We start from the raw sequence: 12,971 nt of genomic DNA on the forward strand, positions 1-12,971 counted from the left end.
TGCATTATTGTGCCCCCCCCCCCCCCAAATACAAAGGTCTATTTGTATACTTTTTGCATTGTGTACAGTCTGGAAGCTACCCACATGCCAAATTTCAAGTTTGTTGCATATCGGGAAGTATGCTAAACATTTCGAACAGACACATTCACAAATTTCCCTTTTATATATATAGATCTAGTCTAGGGATAACAAAACGTTAACACATCACGAGAATGCAACACTGGGGAAGAGGGAACTACTCTCAACTACTCGATCCCTCAGCCCTTCGAGCCGATCGCTCCCCACGCCGGACTAAGCTCTCCGCTCCGCCCCCGTTCCTCTTCCCTTTCCCCGGGCCCTCACATCCGGGTCCCCTTAACTCACTTGAGCCGGCACGTCCAGACAGGGCCCGCTTCCCGTGACGTCTCCGTCAACTCCCTGCAGAGGTACGTGCCCTCACTCATACATCGCGGGTGCTTCCCGCGTACACCCCGTAGGGACGCCACCACGTCCCTACATATTGCTTGAAACTACACCAAGCTTAAGGAAAATCCAGAAAGTCAATAAAATCCATGATGTCAAAAGATCAATTGTTGAATCAACCATAGTCGAGTCATTACTGGATACAACCGACAACTGTGAACCAGTTTCACCCTCGGCACTCGGTACAGTCCAGTCGCAAATGTGTGCCACTGCCATCAGACTCAGGAAGCCCCATGTGTCGAGGGCTTAACCTTTGCACGGTTGGAACCTGCTCACATTGACGACCGTGCTGTACTGATGAGTCATGAATACAAAACCAGTCTACAGTTGCCTTTCGCTGCTTCCTTTTGGAACAGCCACATTTTTTCAACTGTTTCAGTTGGTGGTCTGACAAAACGGCAACACGTTCAGTTCTTTTGTGTTGGTGATCTGGATAAGGCCGATAGCTTGTTTACATGCAATAAATATATTTGATTTTACGAGCCCTGCTTTAAACTTCGGTGACAATACCCCAACCGAAATGAAGACAGGCCAACACACAGGTACATGTTTTTGAGAATTATTTTATTAAATATTTTGTAACTTTTACAGAGTAGTGATATTCAAGAATATTTACAATAAAAAAACAGGTTAGACGTACCACACATGGAACGCGATGCAATGCTTGGTGTGGACACAAGAGTAAGTGTTTTTATTCCTTTTCTCTGTACGGTCAGCATAGGTGGCCCTCGATATGAGCACGCATCGAGTTCGATATTCTAATTCCCATTGGCACTCGCTAACTCCTGTGGCAGTTCCTTGGAAGTAATTTACAGGCCAATTGAATACAATAATGAACAAAATCGTGACATCATCATGGTTAAAGTCATTTATGTAGGCCTCGGCAAGGTAAGGTAAAAACAACGAGCCTACCTTTACCCTACCTTTTACCTTACCACAATACAATCACTCTACCCTACCTTTTACCCTTAAGCAGGTAAGGTTAAAGGTAAAAAGCAACGAGCCTACCTTTACCCTACCTTTTACCCTTACCCCATACATATTACCCGATTACAGGGTAATTACTGGGGTGCTACACATGAAAAAGGTTTATAACGGTAAATGCTAGGTAGAGCGCTTAATTAATATAGAATACTCTCGATGATTCCCATTTAACACGCTTGTTGTCGTTGTATCCTCAAATCTTGTAACTCAATCTTAACCCACTTCCCAATGTGGTATAGACTGCAAACTTGGTATACTTATGTCATTTTGATGAAAATACTATATTCTATCATAAAAATAAATATTTTTAAACATTCTTTTTGTATATGTTATGTTTCGGCTTGGGTCTAACTGTCCACAGTAAACTGACGTTGGCTGTAAATCACCACGGTCCCCTTACGTTGTGACAAGCTTCAGGGCCACTTCCTGGAGTCGTGGAGTTCTGCCATTACTCGTACATTTCATTAAAGCGTGTTTAAAAAAAGTAAAAAAATGTTACTTATTAAATGGAAGCCACGGACTGCGCCCCGCAGCTTTAAGCGGTAAACAAGGTACCGTATTTACCGGGTAATACTTTGTGCTACCTTTACCCTACCGGGTAATTCTTCTGAGCTACCTTTACCCTACCCTTTACCTTACTCCTTGGTATGTCGACACCTTTACCTTTACCCTTTTACCTGGTAAAAAGGGTAAATTACCTTACCTTGCCGAGGCCTACATTGATGTCACCATGAATACAATACATCCACTGTGTTTAATGTTTTAACTCTTGCAGTAAAAACTGCTGTATGCCATAAATCACAACCCCTTATCACTTAAGCTGGTGCTGAATGGACTCCAGAAGACTTTGAAACGAAGGGCGTTCTTCGGGTCTCTGAAATATAAAAACAAACATCCAATTTCATTTAGAAATGACAGGTTTATTTTTAATTAAAATATTTCACCTGGAATCAGGGAGAGAGATTGCACCCGCGTGTCTCGGGCGTAAGCAACGTAATCAAGGATTGATTACTTTCTGTTGTCAAACACCCTCCTCCCCTCAGTCACGAAATTGAAAATGCTGGACTTCGAACTCTTTGAACATGCCCCAGTCCTTACACAACTGATATTGGACCTGGATGAGCTGAGATGCTGGATGTGGGCCCTAGACGGAACCCTGCTTTGGGATAAAGAAACGGTTAAAAAAATATCAGATTAAATAGGATCCTTCGTGTAAATTCACCTAAGTGCGTCTCCTCCCACATTGCCTATGGTGGTGTGGGACCGCCCAAAAAGCCTACTTCAGAGGGGTTCTTTATAGCAAGGGGCGCGTGGCTCAGGAAAGAAAGGGGACAGAGGATGCAGGGGATAGAGGATAGGCTCAGGCAGCTCCACTACGACTATGTATGTATGTTGAACTTCTTTTGCACCGTATGTAGCCATCAATTCCAATCGGAGGTGCGAGGGAAGGACAACAAACTAAACACAAAAAGCAGTTTTTAAGAAATGTGTTTTCAATATAGATTGACATCCCAAGGTAAGGAGGTGGGTGAGATCTGTCAAGCAAGAGATGAGCTAGATAAGATCTCTCACGACCAGACCTTCCCGACTGTTTATATACTTTATATACCCACCATCCAAACCAGGACCAACATCCTGAGCACTAAAGCCTTAACATTAATGAAGCTTTCAGAGAATACTATTATAAATTGTACACTTATGAACAGCCTACATCACAAAACATAGACGCATAACTATAGGAAGTAGGACTCCCCATCTCCCTCCCACACTGAAGCCAGAATTAGAAAGACTCATCACTCTTCAAGTACTCATGGAAGCTCACAATGAGCTTGAACCTGGCAAAGCCCCAGGACCTGATGGCATAACTATGGAATTATAGAACCTGGCAAAGCCCCAGGACTTGATGGCATAACTATGGAATTATACAAAAATATTGAGACCTCCATTGTGTCCCAGCTACTAAACACCCTGAATGAGGCAGAATTGCATGGAAAGCTGCTGGACTCTGAGAAAAGCCAGAATTATGGTGATCTTTAAACCAGGAGCAGCTCAGGAGAATATAGTTGGTTATAGGCCAATCTCCCTGCTCAATGCAAATTATAAAATATATGCAAAGGTGCTTGCAAAAAGACTAGAGAAGGCTCTGTTAAACATCATTGGAGAAACCCAGATGGGTTTTATCAGGGGTAGGGACTCCGCAGATAACATAAGGACCTTGATCGATGCTGTTGATAGCGCCACAAAATATAGAAAAAGATCCTACGCTATTACCCTTGACGGCGAAAAGGCATTCGACACGGTAGAATGGAGGTTCCTGTTCAGCACCATGGAAGAAATATGGATACCGACCCAATTTGTCAAGCAGTGCCAGCTATTGTACTTGGCCCCCTGAGCAACGGTCTCCACCAATGAAATTGTATCAGGAAGGTTCGCACTCTCACGCATGGGAAGTGGCAGGGCTGCCCCTTACCCCCCGTTCACACGAGCCACACAGCCCCTTGACCGAAAAAGCAGAGATCAAAGGGCTGTCCTACGGAGACCGATAAAAACATATACATTTCTATGCAGATGACATTCTACTAACCATCACCGATCCCGAAACCTCAATCCCCACCCTCTTGAAGGAAATGAATGAGTATGGGAAGGTGGTGGGATATAAGAAAAATATCAACAAATCAGAAATAATTCCCATCTTCCCAGACTCTCCCAATAGCATTGTCCCCCTTCACATGCTGTCATCAGAGAATGAAATATCTTGGAGTCCTCATCCAGTCAGCTGAGTGACCTTTTTTTCTAGTGAACTTCCCCCCTCTACTCAAAGAGATCCAAACCTCCCTGGCAGTGTGGAATTATATCCCGTTGTCTCTTCCTAACAGAGTGCACTTGACTAAACTGAAGACCCTTCCCAAGATATTATACCACCTGAGAATTATTGCAACTCAGATCCCCCAAATCTTTATTTTGAAATCACACTCCCGCATCTCGTCTTTCATCTGGAATGACAGTCCCTCTAGAATAAGTTACCAAACCCTAACCCAGAGAAGAAGTGAGGGAGGACTTGCGCCACCAGATTTTCGAAAATACCACCTTGCAGTTGGCCTGCATATCATGGTATGCAAGCTTGGGAAAAGGCCTCAGTATCGCCATGAAATCTGGAAGGTCTTGCTCACTCACACCCCCAGGATAAGCCCAAGGGCACATAACCCTACTAGAGAGGATTAACACCACACTATGCAAAAACAGACTCACCAAGGTCCCAAGGGTACTCCACTACAACTCCCCTTAATCCGGCACTTCAAGTTGGAAACCAGGGATCAGATGACCTGATTGGAAAGCGGCCCAAATTCATAGAGTAGGGGACCTCCTGGCAGAAAGTGGCCACATTGACAAATTCTAATCCATTCGATCCAGGCACAACCTCCCAAACGTTCAGTTATATGGTATCTCCAGATTCGGGACATAATCATCATAGCTAGAGGAAAAGATATGATTGCACCTCCACCTGGATAAAGAGAGATACAAACTATCTAAGGCATACCAGCTTCTACTCTCAGGGCGAATAGTGGATGATCTCAGACCCGAGCACTGTGCAAGCAAATAGTGAATCGACCAGTCCCCAACCAGACATGGACCCAGATTTGGAAATCCACTTCCCAAAGGACCAGATATACCCAATTCAAATTCCTACACGGGGCCTACATGACCAACCAGAAGAGGGCCAAATTTGGTACAGCCTTATCTCTGAACTGCCTGAGGTGACCCCCGGGTAGAATACAAGATTACGAACATGCTTTCTTGTCATGTCTGACTATTGCTGAATTATATGAACATATGTGAGTTTTCAATAAAATAAACAATACATCTGTCAATATCAGTATAGAAACTACCCCATAAGGCTGACCCAAGAACAGAACGTTTTAAAGACTTTTAATATAGCAGCTAGGACACCATATTGAGTACGTCGAATAATCACGAACCCCCCTCCCTTACTCAATGGCTAAATTCTTTAAGCCCAATCTCGGCCATGAAGCATCTGAGCTATAATCTCAGAAACAAGGAAGAAGAATACAACACGAGCATGGGGTTCATTTCTAAACCGTAGCGCAGTCTTCACCACCTCAACCCAGAACAGCAATGACCGGCCAACTCCCCCCCACCCCCATCCCCTCTCCCCCGGAGAAAGCCCCTCTCCCCCGCCTGCTCTGAGGAGCCAGGTGTGGTGGGACTGCGGCTTGACACCGCCATGCCCCTGGAGCCACCCCCGGAACGTCAGAATGTTGAATCTGTACCGTCAATTTATGATGTGAGGGAGAATGTTGAATACAAATATTTAAGAAATATGTATCACCTGGAAAATAATTTTAGATGAAACATCTGTCCAGGGTGCCGATTGACACGCACAGCAAACACGTAATAATGCGCGAATTCGCATTTCAAATATATATGGCTTGTTTTTTACGCATCTGTGCAAAGAACATCACAACCAAGTAATTAATTAGTTGCATTATTCATTATATGATGCACACCACAAGTTCGTATAGAATATGCTCTCGCTGTAACAGTGGCAATGTTGTGCAGTGGCAGAGTTGAGTGTGTCTAGGAGATCACTGTGATAACAAAGATGGTTGCTCATCAAAATATGTACGTTACATTCATAATATATACCAGTCAACCCATACAGTATGGCCGTATTCTTGTACAGGGAAATTGAGTTTTCAGGTCCATCCGGCATACAGCTGTTTCAATACGGACACGCATTTTTCGTGTCTATTTGTGTTTTTCCCTTGTGATGGAACTTTGTAGAATGAACGCTGAGATTTACAAGGGCACGGGGTGACCAATAAGGTCTGAAATGGTCTGTAATAAGGTACGCACTGATAAGTGGTTGACAGGTATGATAATAACAAATGCAGCAATGTTGTTGATACATTAACTCAGTCTGAATGAATTATTTTGAAACGGGTAAGAGCCCACAAAAATTAATTAGCATCTGCAATGTAGACTCAATTCATTACTTAAGATATTTAGAGACAGAAAATAGATACTATTGTAATATATTGTGGTTTGGGATATGATACAATTACGCAATGGCATATATGTGTGTACATCAGGTCAAGGGAAATTAACACGTTGCAGGGGATGGCATGCTTGACATGAAGGGGCAGCAGCATTAGGTCTGTGTAGCACCATGGTGGCGAGCTATTGACTACCTCGCCTGGTATACAGGAGGTCGTAGGTTCGATCCCGACCCTGACGCCTCTACATTTGGAGTTTACATGTTCCCCCCAATGGTCGCGTGGATTTTTATACGGGTCCTCCGGTTTTTCCCTCCACATTTAGAATCAACGTGTATTGAGAGGAATTGGCTGCTTTAAATTTCCACATGATAAGCCACTTCGTTGAGCTATCATTTGCGACTTGGTTACTTCTGAAAAATATCTATATAGCTCAGTGGGCTTTACCTGGCAAAATAAAATATATACTCTTTGGTTCTTTCAGTAAAGTCACGTAGAAAATCAAATCAAATAATAGAAGACGACGTTTTGGTTGCAACACAAGCAACCATCATCAGGTAAGAATGAATAATAAAACACAGACACGGGAACAGTATAGGCAGACACACATGCTGACAGAGACACACAAAGACACACAGAGCGAGACACCCTCTCTGCATGTGTGTCTGCCTATGCTGTTCCCGTATCTGTGTTTTATCATTCATTCTTACCTGATGATGGTTGCTTGTGTTGCGACCGAAACGTCGTATTCTATTATTTGATTTTATTTTCTATGTGACTTTACCAAAAGAACCAAAGAGAAATTCCTGCAGTCACGAAAGCTTCGAATCTAGTTTAAAATATATAGTTAAATAGTTGCGCTAGCATGATTACACATTGCCAGGAGGCCGCGTGGCTGATGGGATTTGTAAATAAATACTTTCATTTTTTTGTGGAGGGACAGATATGTGAACGAGACATTGTCTGCTTATTTATTATGTTATTTATATTCTCCACAACGAAGACAATTATTCTTTGGTGTTGTGTATTTCATCATAGTTGCAGAGTCAATACAATGGGAGGTTCACAGTATTGCTTTTCAACCAGATTAAATCTCATTTTCGTGAAAACGCAAAGGTGGCGGTCATGGGCAAGGCCGATAGCCAGGACCGCAGATCGCGGTGATGATACAACGTGGCGAGCGAGTGCGGCATTGCATACCTCGTGCCAGCAGCTGTGCATGATGAGGTGCACAGGCTGGGTTGCACGCTCAGGCCGGTAGAGACGGTACCCGGCCTGCACCTGCTCCACAACGTTACTGTTGCTCCACGGATCGTACGGAAGCATCCCCTCCGAGAACACCTCCCACATGAGTATCCCTGCGACAGTCAGGCGCACAGGACAGCAGTCGGTCGCCACCTTGTCACTCTGCTATTGCTACTACCATGGTCACTGCTCCCGTGAACTTCACACTGATTCCTCCACCCATGTTGAGAACTTGGTCAACCAGACTGACTGTTTGTTACATCCGTACTGTGTTCACTCACGACACTGTAGCTCACAAGTACACACTCACTCACCCACTCACCTACTCGCTCACCACACTGCAGGTTGCAACATTCTCTTCATGCTTCTTGCCTCGCACTGATCGACTTTAGAATTTCCCTCCCATTGTCTGATTTAACAAGCCGTTCCGTATAATCTCGCTCCATTCAAGACACGTGTTGATTCTTACTTTGATAGTCCTCTCTGTTCCTGGCTGCTTTGGGCCTGTGCTTAGCAACTGTGTAACAAAATAACACGTTACAACGTGCTTCACGAGGTCTGGATGCTTGTAGGCACAACATATGTGCAATGTTGTAGCTACCAAAATGCAGTTCCGTTGACACGTGATTAAGCGCCAAAAGCCCCACCCTTAACCACTGGCAGCCAGTCCTTACCTCAAACTACTGATGTCTAATCTATCATCTAACACACGTTTGATTTCCATTACACAATTACTTGAGTGGTCGGCATATCTTCCATGTCTTGCTTAAAGTCACAAACCAATCTAGAGGTTATCAAAGCCCTTTCATATATTGTACTGCATTACAACATTCACAAAGGCCGCACACAAGCATACATATCTTGTATTATTTTACATTTAGGAAGGCCTGCTTATATTTATTGACATGGCTCAGCCATAGCACGTTGACCACTTGTTGCAGAGGTTTGCAGTTCGAATCCAGAAGGCCACCCTTGTAAATACTGCAGGTTTATGAATCATGAATACTACTCGCCATCAACTTCAGAGTGGACTTTAAAGATCTCGTGATGTTCTTTGGTTCTTTCGGTAAAGTCACGTAGAATGAGAATAAAATAATAAATTGATAAAATAAAATAACACAATAATATTCTCACGACGTTTCGGCCACAACACAAGCGGCCTTCATCAGGTGAAGGGAGCGAGACTGTCTGGTAGGACAGCGCTGGAGCTGTCTCGTCCCTTCACCTGATGAAGGCCGCTTGTGTTGTGGCCGAAACGTCGTGAGAATATTATTGTGTTATTTTATTTTATCAATTTATTATTTTATTCTCATTCTACGTGACTTTACCGAAAGAACCAAAGAAGATGAATCATTGCAGTCACGAAAGCTTTAAATCGAAATTTAAATCTCGTGATGTCATTCAAATAATAGGCTACAGTGTGCTCGCGTCATGATCCAAAGTTGTCAAACAAACAAAAATATTCACCAATGATTTAATAGGCAAACAAACAGGTACCGTCACCCCCTATGGTCGAAACCTAACAGGACCCTCCTTAAAAAAAGAGTGTTGAGACTCAGTGAAGACTTCCTGGGTGAACAAGTGTAATAACCATGGAGTAACTGGGAATGTCACTGTGTGGTGCCGGGCCTACGAGGCCATGGCGGGATGTCTACTGTTGTGTGTACACCCATGGACACGGAATGTAGTACCAGCCCTAGTGGGGGCTTGGGCGAGCGCTGGTTAAGCGCGGTGGCACCACGCACAGCGTGCGGTGCGAACTCCCGTTAAGAGAGCGAGAGAGTGTCAGCCAGCTAGGGTTACGTTGGGGGCATGATACTCTGGCTGACCTGCGGACAAGTGACCGGATGATACTGGAGGGGGGCCACCGGTGGAGGGGGCCAATGGGTGGTCACATGGTCCGAGAAGAACTCTCGAGAGCCTTCGGGCAAGGGCGAGAGAGATCGAGAAGGTGGGCGGGGCGAGAGGCGGAGCCAGCCCCAGCCCGGCCCGATATAAGGGGGGCCCTGAGAGGGGCTCGGGGTTCTTACTGTTGGAGAGGCAGGAGATCCACGTCAAGCTTGAAGAAGCCTCCAGCCACGCGGTCCGGGACCCAGCTTGTGGTCCCGACCGGGATAGTGGAACCGTGTCTAGTTCTGCCGTAGCGTGGTTAGTTGGGTGGTCACCACCCTAGAGTATGTTGTGTTAATAGCCTGGAGTATGTTGTGTTAATAGCTTGGAGTATGTTGTGCTAAGAGTCAAATCAAACGTGTTGCTCCCAAGAAAACATCTGCGACTCAGTTGGACTCACTACAACCACTAACAATAGGGAGTCTCATTCGTTGCAGAGGATGTCAGTTCCTTCACCGTCATCTATGTAGTTTCCGGTGGCGTTAAGTGGACCGTTTACCGAAGGCCCACACGTCCGACTTGCTGCTGAACTTGTTGTTGAGGAAGACCTCGGGAGGTGACCAGCGCACGGGGAACTTGGTGCCAGAGGAACTGGTGTACTGATCGTCCAGCACGTACCTGCCGCACAATCACAGCCACACGTTCACAAGTTTCAGAAGCTCAGCAGTGTACCCCCCCCCCCACGAGTAAAACCCATTGAGCTGAGAAGCTCTATTTCGAGGGCAACTCGACCAGCAGTCAACAACAGCAGCAGCGTTGTGCTACGCGCCCCGAGACACCTCTCACGCCACACCCCATCCCACTGCTGCGTGGCAACATCCCACTGCACCGCCGCACCACTCGCTACCTACTGCTACGTCACAAACTATTATAAAAATCCATCAAACATTTTTATTTTATTTTACCAGGTAACACCCACTCCACTGAGCTATATAGCCCTTTCTCACAAGCGACCTGGCCACAAATGATAGCTCAGCAAAGTGGCTTATCATGAGGATATTTATAGTATGGTGTGACTGCATTCAGATTGTCGTTAAGTGTGCTTTTTCTATCAGGAAACATGGTGTTATTTTACCATTTCGGCCGCGCCCGAGCAGAATATCCAGAAATGGGAGAGTTCTGTCAACTTCCATGGTGAACTGGATCGACGGGTTTTACGAGTTTATTAAATATGTTTATTAATGATGAATATGAATATTATTTACCCTTTCTGGCAATAAAACAGGTGTTAATATGTTCAAACACCAAATGAATACCTTTTGCAAGGCATCAAGTCTACATTAACCATCCACGTACTTGTGGAAAACATGCAAACACTGATTTTATGTATGCGTTGTTTTTTTAAATTGATTGGCCTACACCAGAGACAGCCTTCTTTATGGCCGAGCGTCAGACCAGAGAACGCCAAAAGGCGAACAGTAAAAAGACAATCAAGTATTAGAACACTTATAGCTCGGGTCGGGCATTTATATCTGAGACCTTTTTGCCAGTATGATGAAAATAAGAATAGGTTTTACCCTATCTGGCAATAAAACAGGAGGTGTTAAGATGCATCAAGTCTGCATTAACCACACATACTTGTGGCAAAAATATGCAAACACTTTATAATAATGTACGCACTGTCTTTGACATTGATTGCTTCAGGTTTTTTGCACTGGATTTTTGATGCACTGTAGAGGTAGCCAGCGGTTAGCTCAATGCACTGCGAACCCGACAACCCGAGTTCGATTCCTTCACACCCCAACATCAGTGACGATAGTAATTATTTGAACCGGCCCTGGGCCTCTCCTAGGTTGACTCAGCCTCAAATGAGTACCTGGTGTGGTGTGTAAACATCAGAACTGGGGAGACAAAGGTGGCCGGGCATGGAACTGGCCATCCCAACCCTGTGTATGCCGTGCCGCAATTCATACTGTTCGCTAACAGCACTTGTCCCAATCGTTGTTAAGACTATACGGGGGGGGGGGGTCTCTGTCTTTGCTTTATTTTGTTCCAATCGTCTATCACGCCTCACCTGCTCATGCCGAAGTCGGACACTTTCACCGTCCCCTGTGCGTTCACCAGGCAGTTCCGAGCAGCCTGGGACATACGGCAGCAGCACAACGAAGTCCACGAGCTTGGAGTTGATGCACGAGAGCCCTTGAAGCTCGCTCGTGCGTGCGAGAGACACCGTGGAAACGGTGGATACGATGCTCATCGAGGTGACTTTGCCACATACAGGGACTCCTCTACGTACGAACATTTGACTTACGAACTTTCAGACATATGAACAACCCTATCCGTATGTCCAGTTGCCTGTTCGGACCGAGAGTCGTAAGTTCAACCGTCGCGCAATAGATGGCGGTAGTGGCAGTTACATCTGCAGAACGTGAAGAACTATTGGCATCTATAGGAGATTATACAGTTTTTAAAGCCATTCCCTGTGTTTAGTGTACATGCCGTACACCATGTCTGGAATCGATAGGAGTAAAGTTGTACTTATGAACAAATCGATTTACGAACAGATCTCTCGAACCTAATTCGTTCATAAGTAGAGGAAGTTTCTTGCTGTATGTTACTTATGGAGGTGTATTTGACATATTATTACCCTAAATGTATTTTTACGTTCCTGTAAATCAATTTACTATGTTTTTTAAAGGTAATTTATCTGAGCCAAATTTTTATACTGGAAATACATTTCAATTTAATATCGCTTATGTTTGTATACAATTTTTTATTTATTTCGGAAGGCAGTTTTCCTTGCTCAAATGTTTATTTGTTTTTTTTATTTGGATCACTGTTGTACTTATTTCCACGTTTTTGTCCTTTTGGTGACCCAGGTTCACTCTTGCAAAGTGCTCACCTGGTTAAGCAAAGTGCAATCGACCATCGCAACGGCTGAGTGCAGGTCATTTTAAGATTTGATATTTTGGCTAAAGCACCAGCACCCAGTGTGCTGCTCTCACAAGCGATCATGTCACCGTGAATTAAATACATTTTTTTGGATAGATATCCCAAGTATTAATATCAAACAAGGCTAGTTTACTCGAAACAGTACAAATGATTAACAATAACAAAAAATTCACATCAGTTGGAGAAAATCCACATTCCTATGGCAGGGACATGCTATCCATCGGAAAATCACTCCAGAACTCTTCTCTTCCGCATTGATATGAGTGCACAATATCACAGATCCTATTATCCCGTTGGGTTATCTGCGATGTTACTCCCCTTATGCGTGGGGTATTTGTGGATACCCCTGTGAATAATAGGATGGATTTGCCACACAACTCCTCTTATCTGCAACAACAAAAAAACGGTGTTGGAGAGTTGGCGGATGACTGGAGTCATCCTGTAATAATCCCAATAATAGTAACAACAACTGCGAGAGCTATT

At 44.4% G+C, this 12,971-nt stretch overlaps 1 protein-coding gene across 3 annotated transcripts in view; it reads right to left on the reverse strand.

The window, feature by feature from the left end:
* Positions 1–1,007: 1,007 nt before the first annotated feature.
* Positions 1,008–12,971, reverse strand: part of LOC116943693 (tyrosine-protein kinase Tec-like) — a 74,854-nt gene continuing 62,890 nt past the window's right edge. For all 3 annotated transcript variants that reach the window (XM_032956783.2, XM_032956782.2, XM_076067898.1), the window contains 4 exons: positions 11,611–11,675; positions 10,096–10,214; positions 7,662–7,819; positions 1,008–2,320 (listed from right to left, as the gene is read on the reverse strand). In XM_032956783.2, the coding sequence (XP_032812674.1) occupies positions 2,258–2,320; positions 7,662–7,819; positions 10,096–10,214; positions 11,611–11,675 (405 nt within the window). In that variant the 3' untranslated portion in view covers positions 1,008–2,257. The remainder of the gene's footprint in view (positions 2,321–7,661; positions 7,820–10,095; positions 10,215–11,610; positions 11,676–12,971) is intronic.

Source organism: Petromyzon marinus, chromosome 18, assembly GCF_048934315.1.
Source record: "Petromyzon marinus isolate PM22_M1 ecotype Great Lakes invasive population chromosome 18, UKy_Petmar_22M1.pri1.0, whole genome shotgun sequence".
NCBI lineage: Eukaryota > Metazoa > Chordata > Hyperoartia > Petromyzontiformes > Petromyzontidae > Petromyzon > Petromyzon marinus.